The 21,538-nt window shown below is 46.0% G+C and overlaps 1 protein-coding gene and 1 long non-coding RNA gene across 4 annotated transcripts in view; both read right to left on the reverse strand.

The window, feature by feature from the left end:
- Positions 1 to 226: 226 nt before the first annotated feature.
- Positions 227 to 5,198, reverse strand: LOC115173898 (uncharacterized). Of its 3 annotated transcripts, XR_003871695.1 has the most exons (6): positions 4,937 to 5,198; positions 4,732 to 4,846; positions 4,220 to 4,371; positions 3,839 to 3,901; positions 3,521 to 3,636; positions 227 to 1,733 (listed from the first exon to the last, which is right to left on the reverse strand). It is a non-coding gene; the product is annotated as an uncharacterized LOC115173898 (long non-coding RNA). The 3 variants fall into 3 exon arrangements; XR_003871691.1 differs by having other exon boundaries at positions 4,732 to 5,198; XR_003871694.1 differs by having other exon boundaries at positions 4,220 to 4,492; positions 4,732 to 5,198.
- A 5,665-nt stretch (positions 5,199 to 10,863) lies between these two features.
- Positions 10,864 to 21,538, reverse strand: part of LOC115173910 (janus kinase and microtubule-interacting protein 1) — a 35,396-nt gene continuing 24,721 nt past the window's right edge. Inside the window, exons 17-26 of the mRNA XM_029732421.1 lie at positions 21,394 to 21,459; positions 21,223 to 21,291; positions 20,992 to 21,069; positions 18,019 to 18,225; positions 16,544 to 16,609; positions 16,297 to 16,372; positions 15,558 to 16,214; positions 12,978 to 13,109; positions 12,397 to 12,524; positions 10,864 to 11,045 (exon numbers count right to left, since the gene is read on the reverse strand). Of these exons, the coding sequence (XP_029588281.1) occupies positions 16,322 to 16,372; positions 16,544 to 16,609; positions 18,019 to 18,225; positions 20,992 to 21,069; positions 21,223 to 21,291; positions 21,394 to 21,459 (537 nt within the window). The 3' untranslated portion in view covers positions 10,864 to 11,045; positions 12,397 to 12,524; positions 12,978 to 13,109; positions 15,558 to 16,214; positions 16,297 to 16,321. The remainder of the gene's footprint in view (positions 11,046 to 12,396; positions 12,525 to 12,977; positions 13,110 to 15,557; positions 16,215 to 16,296; positions 16,373 to 16,543; positions 16,610 to 18,018; positions 18,226 to 20,991; positions 21,070 to 21,222; positions 21,292 to 21,393; positions 21,460 to 21,538) is intronic.

The raw sequence follows: 21,538 nt of genomic DNA on the forward strand, positions 1-21,538 counted from the left end.
ACACACTGTTTGAGTCAACGTTGTTCCTATGTAAATTTCAATGAAATTACATTAAACCAATGTGGAATAGACGTTGAATTGACGTCTGTGCCCAGTGGGATGTATTTATTTGTCTATTGAGAGTAACAGGCTGTCAGCGTTGCGATGACTGCCACCTAGTGGTAAAATCAAGGTTGCATATGACAGTGTAATCCTCGAAACACAATACATACCATTGTATGTGATGTGTCCTATAAACATTTATTCTCTTTATATAGCCTAAGGAATCATTAGGAAATCAAATTACATCTAACACAGAATGATATGAAAATATATTTGTGGCAGCATGGCCATTCCCCCAACCATACATCATAATCAGTTAAAGACAAGTGTGCAGTAATCGGGTGTAACACAGAATGTGTGTATTTTCTCCATTTCATTTGAGATGCCTTTAGAGAATCAGGTCAGAATGTAAAAGTTAACGTCAGTTAGACCTGTAGACAGAGAATGAGGAGATGAAAGTCACACAAAGTACTCAGCATTTGCATACCTCAGGTTATTTAATAATCTCTACAAAATATATCAGCCATAAACTTCTATCCATCTGAATGACATGACTTCATAGATTGAATCAATTCTACAGTAGAAGAAGATCTCAGACAATTTACTTCATGATTTGATTTTGATCACAAACATTTTCTGTAAACGTAACGACGAGGAACAGAAATATCAAAGTCTTTGGAATGGAGCTTTTTTTTCTCGTATTTGGCTCAATACCTAAAGATCAAGTAAAATGGCCTTGTGAAAACGGCTTTGCTTTATCATAATGTAAAACATTATCACTTGATATCACCACCATGTTAGAGAGGCTTTCAGACGGATTGTTAGACAGGTTGTCAGACAGACAGGTTGTCACATCATTCAGGCCCACCTTTGTTTTTGACACTTGTCACATACAGAATAATCTCAGAAACCCAAAACTAAAATCTTACGTAATTGTGCCAGATGCTTGATTAAGTTCTGGGGGCAGATGTGTTAGAAAGAATACTAGAACGTGGAGGGGACGCAGGCCGGTAGCTCCTCTCCAGTTGCAATTTACAGGCAAGTCCACGGTCCAAATGTCCCCTCCTCTTCCGAAAATGGAAAGATGCAAAATCGTGATTTGTCCAAAATGATGAAAAATCTGTGCACCGGAACCAAGTTCCTCGTTAGTCGTCGCATCCCACAGTCTGCTGACAGACGCTAGGATACCAGTTATGCTAAGTGCGTCTGTCCACGAGAGATTAGACACAGAACAGTGGGGGATTTTGAAGAACAGAGGTGATTTGACGCGATCTCAATGAGCAGGATGTAGGTTAAAAGCATCGGTTTATAGAAGCACAATGTCAAACTGGGCCATACACACAAACACACCCACATTTAGGCTAGTGCTTTAGAGTAGCTTTCCATTAGAAATGACTTTAGGCTGTGAGCACTTATGAATGTTTTTGTCATGGGCAGGCAGAGTTTGATGATGTCATTAATGTTGGCCACTGTAATCTCTCTGGAGGGAAGCATCATTTGATTTGCAGTCACAGTGGCTCCTCAGCTTGTCCTCTCTCCGATTGGCAGTCACAGTGGCCTGTCATCTTGTCCTCTCTCTAAATGGCAGTCACAGTGGCCTATCATCTGTTCCTTCGGTCGGTTACATGTCTGTCTGGAACAGGAATTTCCTCTAGGAAGGCAACAGGAACCAGACCTCGTCTGCCATTCACCTGAAACACATAGTCACTCAGTACGTTATCTACAGTACCCCTGCCCTCACTTGAAACACACAGTTGTAGTCTCATTTAGATACATGGGACACAGATCCACTCAAAGTGTCTACAGTCGTGGCCAAAAGTTTTGAGAATGAAACAAATATTAATTTTCACAGTCTGCTGCCTCAGTTTGTATGATGGCAATTTGCATATACTCCAGAATGTTATGAAGAGTGATCAGATGAATTGCAATTAATTGCAAAGTCCCTCTTTGCCATGCAAATGAACTGAATCCCCAAAAAACATTTCCACTGCATTTCAGCCCTGCCACAAAGGACCAGCTGACATCATGTCAGTGATTCTCTCGTTTACACAGGTGTGAGTGTTGACGAGGACAAGGCTGGAGATCACTCTGTCACGCTGATTGAGTTCAAATAACAGACTGGAAGCTTCAAAAGGAGGGTGGTGCTTGGAATCATTGTCCTTCCTCTGTCAACCATGGTTACCTGCAAGGAAACACGTGCCGTCATCATTGCTTTGCACAAAAAGGGCTTCACAGGCAAGGATATTGCTGCCAGTAAGATTGCACCTAAATCATCCATTTATCGGATCATCAAGAACTTCAAGGAGAGCGGTTCAATTGTTGTGAAAAAGGCTTCAGGGTGCCCAAGAAAGTCCAGCAAGCGCCAGGACCGTCTCCTAAAGTTGATTCAGCTGCGGGATCGGGGCACCACCAGTACAGAGCTTTCTCAGGAATGGCAGCAGGCAGGAGGTGTGAGTGCATCTGCACACACAGTGAGGTGAAGACTTTTGGAGGATGACCCGGTGTCAAGAAGAGCCGCAAAGAAGCCACTTCTCTCCAGGAAAAACATCAAGGACAGACTGATATTCTGCAAAAGGTACAGGGATTGGACTGCTGAGGACTGGAGTAAAGTAATTTTCTCTGATGAATCCCCTTTCCGATTGTTTGGGGCATCCGGATAAAAGCTTGTCCGGAGAATACAAGGTGAGCGCTACCATCAGTCCTGTGTCATGCCAACAGTAAAGCATCCTGAGAACATTCATGTGTTGGGTTGCTTCTCAGCCAAGGGAGTGGGCTCACTCACAATTTTGCCTAAGAACACAGCCATGAATAAAGAATGGTACCAACACATCCTCCGAGAGCAACTTCTCCCAACCATCCAGGAACAGTTTGGTGACAAACAATGACTTTTCCAGCATGATAGAGCACCTTGCCATAAGGCAAAAGTGATAACTAAGTGGCTCGGGGAACAAAACATTGATATTTTGGGTCCATGGCCAGGAAACTCCCAGACCTTAATCCCATTGAGAACTTGTGGTCAATCCTGAAGAGACGGGTGGACAAACAAAAACCCACATATTCTGACAAACTCCAAGCATTGATTATGCAAGAATGGGCTGCCATCAATCAGGATGTGGCCCAGAAGTTAATTGACAGTACGCCAGGGCGGATTGCAGAGGTCTTGAAAAAGAAGGGTCAACACTGCAAATATTGACTCTTTGCTTCAACTTCATGTATTTGTCAATAAAAGCCTTTGACACTTATGAAATGCTTGTAATTATACTTCAGTATTCCATTGTAACATCTGACAAAAATATCTAAAGACACTGAAGCAGCAAACTTAAAATTAATATTTGTGTCATTCTCAAAACTTGTAGCCACGACTGTACACCTAAAACAGCTGCTGGTCTGATATTAAAAAAAGGTGCAAGCTACAAGAAGCTACAAGCTGATTGCTGCATGTTCATTGGTAAATGACGGCTGGCTGGGATTGGCTCACCTCGGCCTCACAAAAGCCGTCGTTGCGGGGGTTGCCTAGCAGCGTGACAGTATCTCCCTCTCTCAGGCCCAGCTCTGCTAGGGTGGAGGTTAGGGCTGTCCCCCAGAGGACTGTAGCTGCACGCCAATCATGCACACACGCATACACAGAGAGAACACACAGGTCACAAGCAAGCAAACACAAACACACACACACGCACACATTAATACACAAGCTTAGAAGAGGCGACTGTTAATATAGAAAATCACAAATGCATCACATTTCATTGTTTCGTCATGCAAATTTCAATGAAACACAGTAAGTGAAGAAGACACACACCATTACCGTTTGAGCTTCTGAATCTGGTGAGAAATGTTTCAAATGGACAGTGCGGCTGAAAATCTGCAGTAAAACATTGAAAGATGAAACGGTTGGGTCAAGGTAGGGTTGCTGTACAGAATTACTCCTCCTAGATGTCACAGACATTACAACTTGATTACCTGTTGCTTGGTATCACCCGTTCTAACCCATTCTCCCCACTCATGTGAGAGGTCACCAGGCTGCGGCCCTGGCCAATCGGGTGCTAGCCATGCACCCTCACCCTTGTGCATGCACTGCTTCTAGCCTCTGATTGGCCAGCTAGTCCGACCTATGCTCTCACAAGGGTGGTATACTGAGTGGACAAAACATTAAGTACACATGCATGCCTATAGAACTCACTGGTTGGGTGGAGCCACTGTGTCGGTGTGTGGGCGGAGTCCTGCAGTCTGGGGAGGTGTGGTTTGTGCAATGTACAGCGGAAGCCGTGGTGTCATGGGTGTGGTCTATGATGAAAGGGGTGTGGTCTGTCCTAAACTGGGCATGGTTTCCCCCTGTAGATGACATGAATCTTGTTAGTGTAGAGACCGTTGGAGCCCAGGGTCTGAACACTGATGTGAACCGGACCGGACTGATCCAGCTTCTCGAAAATACACATTCCCCATCTACATAGATCTGTGTGGGGGGGGGGGGGAGAGAGAGAGAGAGCGTGAGGGAGAGAGAAAAATGGGGATGAAGAGGGGGAGAGAAAGACAAAGAGAGAGGAAGACAGAAAGAGAGAAAGACCGAAAGAGAGAGAGCGAGAGAGAGCAAGAGAGCGCGAGATGAGCACAGCATACGGAGACATTGGACTGCATAGAATGGACAACACCAAAACCCATTTATTTTCATTCTACTGTATCCCAGGTGCCTACCCTGTATCCATACACAAAGGTTCCGTCGCTGCAGCCTAGCTCATCCAGCCAATCATGAGGCTGCTCTGTCCCACCATCCTGATGACCTCAACAGAGCCCACCTCAGCTGGAGGTTCTAAAGGGGTGGGACAAAAAAGAACAATCAGACATCCATGCTTTCCATCAAGTGTACAGTAAACGGTGTATGTTGTCTGGGCTTCTCTACCCGGCTTAGCTCTGGGGTTTAGTTGATTTAGCTTGTTCAGGTTGGCAGTTGGAGAGGAGCTTCTTGACACAATGGTCCTCATCAGGCAGTCATGGCCTCTCAGTGGGGGGCAGAGCAGAGGTGGATGGGGCAGCTTTAGTGGGGGCTGTAGTTTTAAGGGTAATTGTTGGAGGGGCAGTTTTGGGTGGGGGCCGTGTTCAACGAGGTAGTGGTACTTCGTGCTTCGTTCTCTGCTGCCAACGACTGGAACGAACTACAAAAATCTCTGAAATTGGAAACACTTATCTCCCTCACTAGCTTTAAGCACCAGCTGTCAGAGCAGCTCACAGATCACTGCACCTGTACATAGCCCATCTATAATTTAGCCCAAACTACTACCTCTTCCCCTACTGTATTTATTTATTTTATTTATTTTGCTCCTTTGCACCATATTATTTATATTTGAACTTTGAACTTTCTTCAAACTACAAATCTACCATTCCAGTGTTTTTCTTGCTATACTTTATTTACTTTGCCACCATGGCATTTTTTTGCTTTTACCTCCCTTATCTCACATCATTTGCTCACATTGTGTATAGTCTTATTTTTTTTTCTACTGTATTATTGACTGTTGTTTACTCCATGTGTAACTCTGTGTTGTTGTATGTTGTCAAACTGCTTTGCTTTATCTTGGCCAGGTCGCAATTGTAAATGAGAACTTGTTCTCAACTTGCCTAACTGGTTAAATAAAGGTGAAATAAATAAATAAATAAACAGTCAGAGCAGGGGCAGTAATAGTAGTAGTAGTAGTAGTAGTAGTAAAAGGGGTAGCTGTTATGGGGGTATGCTTGGGTCGGTTGAGGGCAGCAAGGTTTGGGTTGGGGTAACCTGCAGAGTTTCCCTGACCTGGAGGGGGACTGGAGTAAACCTGGTGTCTGGTCTTGGAAGGGAGATCCTGGGGAGAAAAGGGGAAAAAAGGGGGTGACATGGTTGTACAGTATCTGGAAGGAGACTGCATTGGGACTTTGTGCATAAAAATATGAACGTAAAATCATGAAACCTTCGCTTGTCATTGAACAGAACATCAATTGAACAGAACATCAAATCATGACAGCTTGGCCTGTCATTGGACACAACAGCTGTCAGTCAAAAGAAATCCAACAATAAATCCTCTATTAGCTCTAAACAACCAACAGACACCCACAATTCTCCATTCACCCTCACCTTTAGAGCAGCTATGTCCAGATCCGTCTGGCTCTTCTTTCTCAGAAGAACATTGTACTGGAGAGATGGAGACAAACAGCCATTAGACAAAATACACTGACTGGAAATAACAAACACATTACAATAAAAAAGATATACACTCACCACAAATACAGCTCTTTGGAGATTGTAAAAGATCTCTTCTAATAAAAAGGTATTCCTCGTGTCTTTGAACAAACGTCACTAACTCTCTAAGCAGGGAGCTGTGGTCTTATCAGAGTAGAATGGTCAGTTTCGTATTGGTAAGGCTTGGAATTCGGGGAAGGTATTAAGCTGATCCTAGAGCTGTACAAAAGGATGACTTCTACCTAAATTGGTAACCTAAAGACACATTTTTACCTATCTTATATGACAGAGGGTTGTTTACCTTAGCTCTGATGTCATCACAGCGCACCCTCAGTGAGGTGAGTGTGATGCTCCACGCCTCTCTGATGCCCTGCTCTCTCTTCAGGGAAATGTACTCTGAACTCAGCTCCTTCAGAGCAACCCTAACACACACACTTGATCTTGGTGAATGAACAACCACAAATTCAGGTATACAGTACGCACAGCACACACCTTTCAGTTCAGTCTGAAGCCAGTTGAAGTTCTCTTCTATCGGAGTCCAGAGTAAGTTGGCATCAGTCTTCTCTCTCTCCAGACCCGCAAGTCTGCTCTTCACCTCCCTCACCGAACAAACGAAACAGCCAGTGGGTTATCATCACATGACATTATTACTGTGGTTAGTGAGAGAGGGATACTTTCACTACTCGTAATTCTGCTCTCAGTGTGTGGTTCTCCCTCTTCGTCTCCTCCACCCTCCTCTTCACTTCGTTGGCTGCGTGTGCTGCCCTCCTCACAGCCTCCTCACGCCTGACCTCAGACACACTCAGCTCTGAGCCTGCACACACAGATTCTGTTCTGACCACTGACCTTTCCTCTGATTGGCCAAGAGGACAAAGGAAGTAAACAGAGCTCACCTCTGATTGGTTCTTCTCCAGTTCGTCTCGTGACCTTCTGTGTTCTGCCCCCAACGACTTGATCTCCTCCATCAGTTCACTCTGCTCCACCTCTGTCACCTCTTCCAAGTGTCCCTGGATACAGGGATAAGTTAGCCATGCTACTACTACTACTACTACTACTACTGACAGAAACTCATCAGTGCCAACATACATAACATATACAAGTAAAAAGATTCACTCATACCTGTGCAGACTGTCCCAGATGGATGGTCTTGTAAGAGTAGACCGTGGCCAGACTTCTCTGAACGACGTCATTATCCGTATTTGGCGCAGCGACCCCTCTCTCTGTAGCCACACCCTCTGTGTGTGTTGCCATGCCAACGTGGTTCTCAGAGTACTGCTGGTTGTAACTCCGCCCCTGTGACAGCAGCTGATTCCGTAAAGGAGCGACGTCCATCTGCAACTGGTCTCTCTCTGCTCTGAGATGCTCTCTCTGTTCGCACAGAACATGCATTGACTGAACCAACTGCTCTCGCTCTTCTTTAAACTGGTTGACCGGGTCTCTGTCTTCTGTTTGAAGGCAGAGAGATGACAGTTTGTCACTCTCCTGCTCTAGAAGGCTGAGTGTCTCTGTTAGCTAGTCTCTCTGTCCCTTTAAACCACACATTGATTGCATCAACTGGTCTCTCTCTTCTTCTAGATTGTGGAGTGAGTCGTTTTGTTGGTCTCTCATCTTCTTAACTGAAGAGAGACTGCGAGAGCTTGTCTCTCTCCTTGTAGAAACCAGACATTGACTGAACTAGCTGGTCTCTCTCCTTGTGAAACCAGACATTGACGGAACTAGCTGGTCTCTCTCCTTGTAGAAACCAGACATTGACGGAACTAGTTGGTCTCTCTCCTTGTAGAAACCAGACATTGACTGAACTAGCTGGTATCTCTCCTCCTGGAGTCTAGACCTTGACTGAACTAGCTGGTCACTCTCCTCTTTTAAACCACACATTGACCATACCACCCTGTCTCTTATCTTTCAGACCTTGTAAGCGGTTCTTTCTCTTCTTTTAAACGGCAGAGTTCCTGATTGACCCGGTGGCGTTCTTCTTTCAGAACCCACACGGAGCGTGTTAGCTGGTGTTTCCCTGTCTGACACCTGAGTGAGAGGGAAACCTGTTCCCTTTCCTCTTTGAGATCACTGAGAGACCCAATTAGCTCGTCCCTCTCCTCTCTAAGCCTGGACACGAACTCTGTGGCCAAATGGTCGTCCTTTTGATCCCTAACTGACTCGGTCGTGTGGTCAACCTGCAGTTCACCGCTATTCACCGACCCTGGCGTGTGATCACCTTGTAGACTGGTCACGAACCCTACCGGGGGTTGACCCTGTTGAGCGAACACTGACACGACCGCATGGTCACCCTTTTGACCACACTCTGACTCAGTGGTCAAACCATGGTCACCCTGTTGTAGGCCTAGCTGACCGCTCTCAGTCAGTCTCTGCTGCAGCTCCATGATAGTGTTGAGGTCATCCTCTGTCTTCCTGGTTAGCTCGGTTATAAGACCTCCCTGCTCCTGGTTCTCCTGCTCCAGCCTGGAGCTCTCCCTCTCTAGCTTCCTCTCACTATCCTTACTATCCTGGCTCTCTATGTGAGGCAGGAGCTCCTTGATACGCCTGCCCTGTGCCCGGCTCTCCTGGTTTAAGGCTAGAGCTAGGTCATCCTGGGCAAAGGCATACAGGGTTAGGTCATTATCGGCTAAGAATAGGGTAGTATTATTCTGGGTTGGAGTTGTGGTAAGCTTTCTGCTAACCTGGGGTATTAGGTTATGAATTGGCACCCTGTTTTCCTGGGCATTTCCTGTCATGCTTTTCCCTCCTAGCTAGCACCCCTGCTCCGCCTCGCAGGCCCCCGTTTCTCCCTGCTCCCTGAGTTTACATTTCAGTTGGGTGTTCTCCTCGGTCACCCTGTGCAGCTGGTCCTGTGTGTGTCGGAGCGTGCTCTCCAGCTGGTCCCTGTGGTCCCGGAGTGAGTCCACGTCGCCCCCATGCCCCTGTAAGCCTCTCTCAGCACCTCAGTCTCCTCGCTCAGGTTGAGAGGGGAAGCACCCAGGACCAAGACACCAGTCCCCCAGGCTCAACTCCCCCAGCTCACTGTTTTTAGTTCCCAGGGACACAGTTGAAGTCAGAAGTTTACATACACTTAGGTTGGAGTCATTAAAACTAGTTTTTCAACCACTCCACAAATGTCTTGTTAACAAACTATAGTTTTGGCAAGTCGGTTAGGACATCTACTTTGTGCATGACACAAGTAATTTCTCTAACAATTGTTTACAGACATTATTTCACTTATAATTCACTGTATCACAATTCCAGTGGGTCAGAAGTTTACATACACTAAATTGACTGTGCTTTTAAAAAGCTTGGGAAATTCCAGAAAATGATGTCATGCTTTAGAAGCTTCTGATAGGCTAATTGACATCATTTGAGTCAATTGGAGGTGTACCTGTGGATGTATTTCAAGGCCTACCTTCAAACTCAGTGCCTCTTTGCTTGACATCATGGGAAAATCAAAAGAAATCAGCCAAGACCTCAGAAAAAAAGTGTATACCTCCACAAGTCTTGTTCATCCTTGGGAGCAATTTCCAAATGTCTGAAGGTACCACGTTCATCTGTACAAACAATAGTACGCAAGTATAAACACCATGGGACCACGCAGCTGTCATACCAGCTCGGGAAGGAGACGCGTTCTGTCTCCTAGAGACAAACGTACTTTGGTGCAAAAAGTGCAAATCAATCCCAGAACAACAGCAAAGGACATTGTGAAGATGCTGGAGGAAACAGACACAAAAGTATCTATATCCACAGTAAAACGAGTCCTATATCGACATAACCTGAAAGGCCGCTCAGCAAGGAAGAAGCCACTGCTCCAAAACCGCCATAAAAAAATCCAGACTATGGTTTGCAACTGCACATGGGGACAAAGATCGTACTTTTTGGAGAAATTTCCTCTGGGCTGATGAAACAAAAATAGAACTGTTTGGCCATAATGACCATTGTTATGTTTGGAAGAAAAAGGGGTATGCTTGCAAGCCGAAGAACACCATCCCAACCGTGAAGCACGGGGTGGCAGCATCATGTTGTGGGGGTGCCTTGCTGCAGGAGGGACTGGTACACTTCACAAAATAGATGGCATCATGAAGGAGGAAAATTATGTGGATATATTGTAGCAACATCTCAAGACATCAGTCAGGAAGTTTTAAGCTTGGTCGCAAATGGGTCTTCCAAATGGACAATGAAACCAAGCATACTTCCAAAGTTGTGGCAAAATGGCTTAAGGACAACAAAGTCAAGGTATTGGAGTGGCCATCACAAAGCCCTTACCTCAATCCTATAGACAATTTGTGGGCAGAACTGAAAAAGCGGGTGTGTGCAAGGAGGCCTACAAACCTGACTCAGTTACACCAGCTCTGTCAGGAGGAATGGGCCAAAATTCACCCAACGTATTGTGGGAACCTTGTGGAAGGCTACCCGAAACATTTGACCCACGTTAAACAATTTAAAGGCAATGCTAGCAAATACTAATTGAGTGTATGTAAACTTCTGATCCACTGGGAATGTGATGAAAGAAATAAAAGCTGAAATAAATTATTCTCTCTACTATTATTCTGACATTTAAAAATAAAGTGGTGACCCTAACTGACCTAAGACATTGTTACTAGGATTAAATTGGAATTGTGAAAAACAGTTTTAATGTATTTGGCTAAGGTGTATGTAAACTTCCAACTTCAACTGTATGATGCCGGGATTCTGGCTACGGTAGGCCTGAGAGGTTCAGGAAGTTCGGCTGGGGTAGAGGCAGAGCGGCGGCTTCTGCTGCTCCACGGTGGTGAGCAGAGGGAGGTGTGTTTAGTGATGACTGGCCCAGGGTCAGCTTCACCTGCATAGATGGTCAAAACTAAACATTAGAGATTCAACACAAAGCAGATCCCAGTCTCAAACACACAAGCCAGCCACACTCTTTAGTTCCTCTGTAGTTAATCAGATCAACATTCCACTGTGCAGCTAAAGCCATGATAATCCAACATTATAATCAATTGTACAATTTGCTTGTAATCGTACTCATTCACATTCTTGAGGCCGAACTCTTCAACAATTTAGACTTAAGACCTACTACTGATTAAGAGTCACCTCCACATTAGCTTCAATGTCATCAGTGTTGTCCACATGGCAGGGGTGTTTGGCAGGGTGGTAGCCAGGCTGGGGCTGGAGTCCCTGGGCTGGCACCAGAGCTAGGGCTGGGGGTAGAGACGGGGGTCAGTAGAGCCCGGGCTGTGGTTGATCTGTCTCAGGTTGTGGCTGAGCCTCTTACACAGTCTCTGGTTCTCCTCTTGCAGTTCCTCCACCTCCTCCATCATGGAGCCCTCATTCAGCTTGAGCCTGTGGACCACCGTCCTCATTTCCTCCACCTTACACGACAGGGAGTGGCCATTCTGCTGCGCTTCCTGCAGCTGTTCCAACAGCCCCCTCCACTCCTCCAGCCCCTGTTCCTCCCTCTCCAACAGCTCGCTGAGGTCCTCCTGGAGGCTGAGGATAAAGCCTCTCAGTCTGTCCTCACCCCCCTCTCCCTAACGCTCTCTCTCTCCCCCTCTCTTTCTTCCTCTATTTCTATTTCATCCGCTCCCTGCTTCTGCTGGAGACCCTTGGGTGGGCCAGTCTTTCGGACTCCGTTGGCACCACGACAGGGTAGTTGACGCTAGCTGCGTCGACAGTGGCTATGTTGGTGGATGAAGATACAGACATCTCCAGACCATGTCTCTCCAGCTGGTGGACTCTGGTCTGCAGGCCCTGCTCCTTGTCTCTGGCTAGGCCGAACTTGAGCTGCAGCTGGCTCTTAAAGTGCTCAAAGTACTGAGAATGGCAACCCATCTCCTCCTCTTTAGCCCTGAGCTGGGAACTGGCAGCACTGTCGCCTCTCCCTCCACACACACAAGATTCCTATGCTCCTTCTCCTGATACTGGGAAAGACCAGTCATGATAGAACTATGACACAGTTACTCCTCACATCTGAGTAATGTCATACACATCTCATATAATGCAACAGAGAGGGAGACTACAGTCAGAATAGCACTACACCTGAGAAATGCTAGATTTAAACCACTCTCACAATACACTTACACAATAATTACAACAGGCTTATACTACAATTTACAGTACAGCTTACATGACATACTTATCACTCTATGAGCCTCATTGAAGCTAACGTAAAGCTCAGTACAGTCTCTACTCACCATGAAGCGCAACTCCTCCCTGAGCGCGTGGAGCCTGGCGTCGCTGCATGCTGGGACAGTGGAGGACTGAGTGTGCTGTGAGGTCCTCCACCTTCTGTAGCAGGCTCTGCTCTGGCACCTCCAACTCTCTGATCCAGCACAGGAGGACGACATGACTCATTAGATCACATGACATTGTCATACCATTACATGATTAGCATAGCATCGCACGATTAGCATAGCATCGCACGATTAGCATAGCATCACATGATTAGAAAAGGATTACATGATTAGCATAGCATAACATAACATTAGCATTAAACAAAGATGAGACCTAATGTCAAATTGTTTTTGTCAGTCATCTGTCCAAGAGAATGTAGAAGTGTGCACACATACCTTACTGACGGCAATGTTAGAAATAAACCCCACAAACGTGATACAAAAGTGATACAAGCAAGAGGCAAGCAACAGTCTTACTGTGTCAGCATTCCGTGTGGTAAGCTGCATGTGAGCACGACAGTGTGTGCAATGTGATATGGTTGTGGCCATATGTTGTAGCTGTGTGATGTGAGATCCCCGTCTGTCTGTCACCTGCTCCTCACCTGTTGTGCAGCAAGCTCTCAGACTCAGTAAAGGAGCTGACGTTGTCTCTCAGGCTGTGCTCTAGAAGCTTCACTCTATGGGTCAGAACCTAGAGGTCTGGGGTGCCAGGTGCACAGAACTGCACAACACAGCTGGAGAAGGAAGTATTTGTGTTGGGTTTGTTTTGTCAAGGTAACTGAAGTTAGACAAATACAGTGAAATACTGTGATAATAAATAATGAAAATGGCTCTTTTTCAGGACCCTGTCTTTCAAAGATAATTCATAAAAATCCAAATAACTACACAGATCTTCATTGTAAAGGGTTTAAACACTGTTTCCCATGATTGTTCAATGAACCATAAACAATTAATGAACATGTACCTGTGGAACGGTCGTTAAGACACTAACTGCTTACAGACGGTAGGCAGTTAAGGTCACAGTTATGAAAACTTAGGACACTAAAGAGGCCTTTCTATTGACTCTGAAAAACACCAAAAGAAAGATGCCCAGGGTCCCTGCTCATCTGTGTGAACGTGCCTTAGGCATGCTGCAAGGAGGTATGAGGACTGCAGATGTGGCCAGAGCAATAAATTGCAATGTCCGTACTGTGAGACGCCTAAGACAGCGCTACAGGGAGACAGGACAGACAGCTGATCGTCCTCGCAGTGGCAGACCACGTGTAACAACACCTGCACAGGATCGGTACATCCGAACATCACACCTGCGGGACATGTACAGGATGGCAACAACACCTGCCCGAGTTACACCAGGAATGCACAATCCCTCCATCAGTGCTCAGACTGTCCGCAATAGGCTGAGAGAGGCTGGACTGAGGGCTTGTAGGCCTGTTATAAGGTAGGTCCTCATCAGACATCACCGGCAGCAACGTCGCCTATTAGCACAAACCCACCGTCGCTGGACCAGACAGGACTGGCAAAAAGTGCTCTTCACTGATGAGTTGCGGGTTTGTCTCACCAGGGGTGTGGAGGCTGTGCTTTGGCAAAGTGGGTGGGGTTATATCCTACCTGTTTGGCCCTGTCCGGGGGTTTCATCGGATGGGGCCACAGTGTCCCCTGACCCCTCCTGTCTCAGCCTCCAGTATTTATGCTGCAGTAGTTTATGTGTCGGGGGGCTAGGGTCAGTCTGTCACATCTGGAGTATTTCTCTTGTCTTTTCCGGTGTCCTGTGTGAATTTAAATATGCTCTCTCTAATTCTCTCTTTCTTTCTCTCGGAGGACCTGAGCCCTAGGACCATGCCTCAGGACTACCTGGCTTGATGACTCCTTGCTGTCCCCAGTTCACCTGGCCGTGCTGCTGCTCCAGTTCCAACTGTTCTGCCTGCAGCTATGGAACCCTGACCTGTTCACCGGACGTGCTACCTGTCCCAGACCTGTTGTCACAGACCTGCGGGAACCCTGACCTATTCACCGGATGTGCTACCTGTCCCAGACCTGCTGTTTTCAACTCTCTAGAGACAGCAGGAGCGGTAGAGATACTCTCAAAGATCGGCTATGAAAAAGCCAACTGACACTTACTCTTGTGTTACTGACTTGTTGCACCCTTGACAACTACTATGATTATTATTATTTGACAATGCTGGTCATTTATGAACATTTGAACATCTAGGCCATGTGCTGTTATAATCTCCACCCGGCACAGCCAGAAGAGGACTGGCCACCCCTCATAGCCTGGTTCCTCTCTAGGTTTGTTCCTAGGTTTTGGCCTTTCTAGGGAGTTTTTCCTAGCCACCGTGCTTCTACACCTGCATTGTTTGCTGTTTGGGGTTTTAGGCTGGGTTTCTGTACAGCACTTTGAGATATCAGCTGATGTAAGAAGGGCTATATAAATAAATTTGATTTGATGGTCGGATTTGCGTTTATCGTCAAAAGAATGAGCGTTACACCGAGGCCTGTACTCTGGAGCGGGATCGATTTGGAGGTGGATGGTCCGTCATGGTCTGGGGCGGTGTGTCACAGCATCATCGAACTAAGCTTGTTGTCATTGCAAGTAATCTCAACGTTGTGCGTTACAGGGAAGACATCCTCCTCCCTCATGTGGTACCCTTCCTGTAGGCTCATCCTGACATGACCCTCCAGCATGACAATGCCACCAGCCATACTGCTCGTTCTGTGCGTGATTTCCTGTAAGACAGGAATGTCAGTGTTCTGCCATGGCCAGCGAAGAGCCCATTGAGCACGTCTGGGACCTGTTGGATCAGAGGGTGAGGGCTAGGGCCATTCCCCCCAGAAATGTCCGGGAACTTGCAGGTGCCTTGGTGAAAGAGTGGGGTAACATCTCACAGCAAGAACTGGCACATCTGGTGCAGTCCATGAGGAGGAGAGGCACTGCAGTACTTAATGCAGCTGGTGGCCACACCAGATACTGACTGTACCTTTTTGATTTTCACACCCCTTTGTTCAGGGACACATTATTCCATTTCTGTTAGTCACATGTCTGTGGAACTTGTTCAGTTTATGTCTCAGTTGTTGAATCTTGTCATGTTCATACAAATATTTATACATGTTAAGTTTGCTGAAAATGAACACAGTTGACAGTGAGAGGACGTTTCTTCTTTTGCTGAGTTTATAAAGTCACTTACCTATTGAGGATTCTTTGTTCTGTTTCACAGACCGGTGACACATTCTGTCCCCGTGGTCCTCTGGTGTCCCTCTACTCCGGAGTACAGAGCTTTCACTTCTTGCTCATTGCATTTGGCCATGACAGCCATTTCGCCAGCCCTTTCCATGGAGACCCTCCTGCACTGAGCTTTCTGGGAATGCCCAGGACTTGGCTAGTCTGTTAGGAAATCGTCCTGCTTTTTTTAATCAACTCTTTCTCCTCCTTCTCCTTCCGCCTCTACAATTGCACTCTTTCGTTGTCTGGCTCTAAATCCATCTGAGGCACTGTCTCCATCTCAGTTTCTCTGTTTCTTTATTGACCTGCTTCAGTGTTCCAGTTACAATGTTTATGCTTTTTAGAACTCACATTAGAGTTTGGCTAAATGTTCCACTTCCAGAAATGGTAAGGGACATTTCCGTTGTAAAAGAAAACTCTGATATACCTCTTTACATGTCTCTGATATTTGTTCACTTTTCAAAGTCATGGTTTTGTTTTGCATTCCAGGTAAGTGTCTTCCACAAAAGTGCACGTGTATCAAAAAGGCCATATAAGGTTTGTGAACCATCTAAAAAATGCATGACAAAAAACAAATATGTTGTGTTTCTCTTCCTCACTCTCCACCTGAGCGCCTTAGCACCTGTGAAAACAGACAAATGGCCATCAAAATCATCATGTTATTACACAGTATTATGACGGTTGTGTAGGTGTGTACCATTTACCTGTTGTCGGTCCATGTCAGTGTCATTAAGGCCAAAGAATAAAAGCTAGAGAGAAAAACAAAAAGAGGAACAAAAACTAAAAAAAAAAAGAAGAATTTTAAAGAATGGTCATAAAAGGAGAGAGAAGAAGACGAGTGTTACTGTTATCTTGAATAATTCAAACTAAACAAAAAAGTCAGTCTACATGCTCCCATGCCCCACCACATTCATAACTATGAAACGTAGAAACTCTACATGACATATATACCTTTTCTTCTATTTCCTTTACTTGTCTCTTTTGCATCTCAATCATGTCTTCCAACTGCCTTATTCTCTGTAACGGAAACAACACAGAACCTAGAGTTCAGGAGGTCAACGTCATACCTATGACAGGCAGCATACGATAGTTCACATGGGTAATGTGTGGCCTTACGGTCTGTCATTATCTTCACAGTTGAAGTAGAAAATGAAATGGTTATGGTTGCTAAACAGAGTCTGTTTCCACATATTCCCAAAAACCTGTGCTCCTACCATGTTACCATGGCAGCTGTTGCAGAGTCATAAAATCCCACTGCCGTGACAACAAGCGAGTGGAACTTTGTTCTATAAGACCAGGATCTGATGTGTTGACTGAAAGAAGATTAGAGGTAAAACCTAGAACCTTTGGTATTGGCGACACTGGCCCTGCTTCCCTCTACATTTTCCCTGTCCTTCAAAAGGGGTTATCTGCAGTTCGAACAATAACAGCGGTGGGATTGTGCTAGAGAAATGTGCCACTCTCAAACTCATGGACAGACCTATGGATGCAGGGACTAAAAGTCTAAAAATGTTTGTAGCAACTGCAGATTGCCCCTTTAAACACTACAGGCTAATGAGAAAGAACTGGCATTTGAGACGAACACACTCCGTGTGGAATCCAAGAACCTTCACTGGTGCCATACCAGTATCTGCTCCTGATAGAGTTATGATTCACTGGAAGCACACTGATCACATTTGCATGGCTGACCTGAATGCTAAAAGCTGCTTAGGTCATAACCACAAGACAGCTGAGTCAGCCAGAGAGGAGGCAGGGCCTGGAAAAGAGCTGTTTTAAGGGTTGTGATTAGTGTGCGATCCTAAAATTGCAACCAGCTGGTGGAGGAGACCACTGACTGGGAAGAATCGCTCAACTGCAGGTCAGTTACAGAGAACGTTTTTTATAATTGATGTTTTTAGTAAACCGTTATGGTGTTATAGGTTAGAAAAGACGATGGTTCGTTTCTGAAGCAATGGATTGCATAAGGTTAAGATTAGGGCGGCAGGTAGCCTAGTGGTTAGAGCGTTGGGCCAGCAACCGAAAGGTTGCCGGATCGAATTCCCGAGCTGACAAGGTAAAAATCCTTCGTTCTGCCCCTGAACAAGGCAGTTAAACCCACTGTTCCCCCGGTAGGCCGTCATTGTAAACTGACTTGCCTAGTTAAATAAAGTTTACGTTTAAAATACTAATAAAAAAGGTTGAGATAAGACGTGTTACGCTGAGTGTAAGACTTTTAGTTACGAGGTGAGACGTATGAAGACGATTAGAAATGCTGACGTTTGGAGGGATACACAAAACATAAGCACTCACACACACACAAAAGCAGGAGCGACACTGCATCTTTATACAAATACACCAACACTCATACTGACACGCATGCACCTAGAGGGAGGGAGGGATACTGCATCTTTTCTCTGTGGCGGCTGCAGGTCAAGGCCTCTCCTTACCTGCTGGGCCTGCTGTAGGAGCTCCATGCGCTCCTGTAAGATCTGACTGTCATACTGGCGGCTCTGCCTGAGTATCTGCCTCCGCAGTTTGTCCACGGCTAGCCCCAGCTCCTCCCTCTGCCTGTCGGACAGAGACTCTGCCACCGCACGCCCCCCGGGCTCCTGCTGCAGAGCGTTATACAGCGTAGCCTCCAGCTCCGCGATCCTCTGTCGTACAGCCACACACACACACACACACACAGGCATGCCACTGTGATCATGGCATAGATGGAAAACACTGTTCCACTTTATATCTAGTGTTGCTATAATGATGTGCTGTTCATGGCAATTGCATGGTAACTAAAGTGTAGGTACTAAGTACACTTTGTTACATAGTACTTACAACTATGTCTTATTACGCCAGTGTAGTTACCATGTAAATACATGCTTCTACTGACACAATATAAAGTGGAACTAAAAACACAAATACACACCAAAAAAAACACTGAATAAAATGTATAAATGGAAGTGAATGCTACATACTCTTACTGTTAACTGACTTTAAATGTGTTAACACTCGCAAGGCTGCCGGCCCAGATGACATCCCTAGCCGCGTCCTCAGAGCATGCGCAGACCAGCTGGCTGGTGTGTTTACGGACATATTCAATCACTCCCTATCCCAGTCTGTGGTCCCCACATGCTTCAAGATGGACACCATTGTTCCTGTTCACAAGAAAGCTCAGGTAACTGAACTAAATGACTATCTTCCCGTTGCACTCACTTCTGTCATCATGAAGTGCTTTGAGAGACTAGTCAAGGAGCATATCACTTCCACCCTACCTGATACCCTAGACCCACTCCAATTTGCTTACCACCCCAATAGGTCCACTGACGATGCAATCGCCATCACACTGCCCTATCCCATCTAGACAAGAGGAATACCTAGGTAAGAATGCTGTTCATTGACTCAGCTCAGCATTTAATACCATAGTACCCTCCAAACTCGTCATTAAGTTCGAGACCCTGGGTCTCAACCCCGCCTTGTGCAACTGGGTCCTGGACTTCCTGACGGGCTGCCCCCAGGTGGTGAAGGTAGGAAACAACACCTCCACCCCGCTGATCCTCAACACTGGGGCCCCACAAGGGTGCGTTCTCAACCCTCTCCTCTATTCCCTGTTCACCCATGACTGCGTGGCCATGCACGGCTCCAACTCAATCAGGAAGTTTGCCGACGACACTACAGTTTTAGGCTTGATTACCAACAACGACGAGACGGCCTACAGGGAGGAGGTGAGGGCCCTCGGAGTGTGGTGTCAGGAAAATAACCTCACACTCAATGTCAACAAAACAAAGGAGATGATCGTGGACTTCAGGAAACAGCAGAGGGAGCACCCCCCCTTCCACATTGACGGGACAGTAGTGGAGAAGGTGGAAAGTTTTAAGTTCATCGGCGTACACATCACGGACAAAATGAAATGGTCCACCCACACAGACAGCGTGGCGTAGAAGACGCAACTGCGCCTCTTCAACCTCAGGTGACTGAAGAAATTTGGCTTGTCACCAAAAACACTCAAACTTTTACAGATGCACAATTGAGAGCATCCTGTCGGGCTGTATCACCGCCTGGTACGGCAACTGCACCGCCCTCAACCACAAATCTCTCCAGAGGGTAGTGAGGTCTGCACAACGCATCGCCGGGGGGCAAACTACCTGCCTTCCAGGACACCTACAGCACCCAATGTTACAGGAAGGCCAAAAAGATCATCAAGGACAACAACCACCCAAGCCACTGCCTGTTCACCCTGCTATCATCCAGAGGCGAGGTCAGTACAGGTGCATCAAAGCTGGGACCGAGAGACTGAAAAACAGCTTCTATCTCAAGGCCATCAGACTGTTAAACAGCCATCCCTAACATAGAGAGGCTGCTGTCAACACACAGACTCAAATCTCTGGCCACTTTAATAAATGGACGTAATAAAAGGTATTACTAGTCACCTTAAATAATGCCACTTTAATAATGTTTACATATCCTACATTACTCATCTCATATGTATATACTGCTCTATACCATCTACTGCATCTTGCCTATGCCGCACGGCCATCGCTCATCCATATATTTATAAGTACATATTCTTATTCATCCCTTACAGTTGTTAGATTACTAGATTGTTAGATTACTTGTTAGATATTACTGCACTGTCGGAACTAGGAGCACAAGCACTTCGCTACACTCGCATTAACATCTGCTAACCATGTGTATGTGACCAATACAATTTGATTTGACTTATATGATGGCAGTGAGTCTTGAATCCATTTAGGGATTTGAAGAACATAAAACATATGGGCTTTTTAAGCCTTTACTCTGTACTCAGGCATTCACACATCTATAGCCTACGTTTGTTCCCTCCAAAACACCTTCTCATTAGAATTACACATTTCACTCAGACATTATGTCTTAAAGTACGAGGGATATGTCTGAACAGTGAACGCTCAGCCATACTTCCCCACTCAGTAGGGCATGTCTCTTTCTGTCCTTTAGTACCCAGTGCAAACAGGGATTCATTGAGGTAAAAGATGCAGTATCCCGACAACACAAACTCAAACAGGGTTTGGTCTCTGGGTTCGTGATGTTTGATGGGTTTACATCAGCTAGAGGGCTGACAGTGTATCTAGATGAAGGCCTACAACATGCTCGCACTTTATGAAACTAAATGTGATCTTGATTAGAACTGGTGCTCGATAATATAATGACCATTGGGTTTTTATAATATTAGAACAATAAATGCCATTCAGCAGATGCTTTTATCCAAAGCGACTTAGTCATGTGTGGATACATTTTTACGTACGGGTGGTCCCAGGAATCGAACCCACTATCCTAACATTAAAGGCACCATGTTCTACCAACTGAGCTACAGAGGACAACCACCCATGTTCCTACAAGCAGGAGACAGCTGTAGAGTAACCCTCCTGTCCCACCGTGCTGCTGTGTCGTACCATGTAGGCCTGATCCAGGGCCTGCTTCCTGTAGTCCAGCTCCTCCTCCAGGAAGCCCTTCTGCTTACTGAACAGGTCCTGGAACAGCCACAGCACAGAGGATATGACATCCCAGGATTTGACATCACACGATATGATTTCACATCATGACAACGGTGTCGTGTGCTGTATGTGGAAGTTGTAAAAGAACCACTGATGCGTGTTCAGATACGTTTGTCTTTTTCCCCTCACCTTCTCATTCTCCAGGTCAATCATCTTCTGGGTCAGGGCTGCCTCTGTGCTGTCTATCTGCTTTAACCACTATGGAGAGAGAGATAATTAATTCCACAGTAGATAATGGATATGACCAGTAGGTGTCAGTAAAGTCAGGCTGAGTGGCGATGAGGAGGAGGAGGGACTGACCTTCTCACACATCGAGAGAACCGTCCCCGCCTGAATGACGACAACCTGCTCCTCGTTACGCAAGTTCTGGAGAGGTGGAGAGGAAGAGGAGAAAAGAAAGGGATAGAGGACGGGGGAAAAGAATTAAAGTATTTAAGGTTTGAAT

Source organism: Salmo trutta, chromosome 3, assembly GCF_901001165.1.
Source record: "Salmo trutta chromosome 3, fSalTru1.1, whole genome shotgun sequence".
Classification (NCBI taxonomy): Eukaryota; Metazoa; Chordata; class Actinopteri; order Salmoniformes; family Salmonidae; genus Salmo; species Salmo trutta.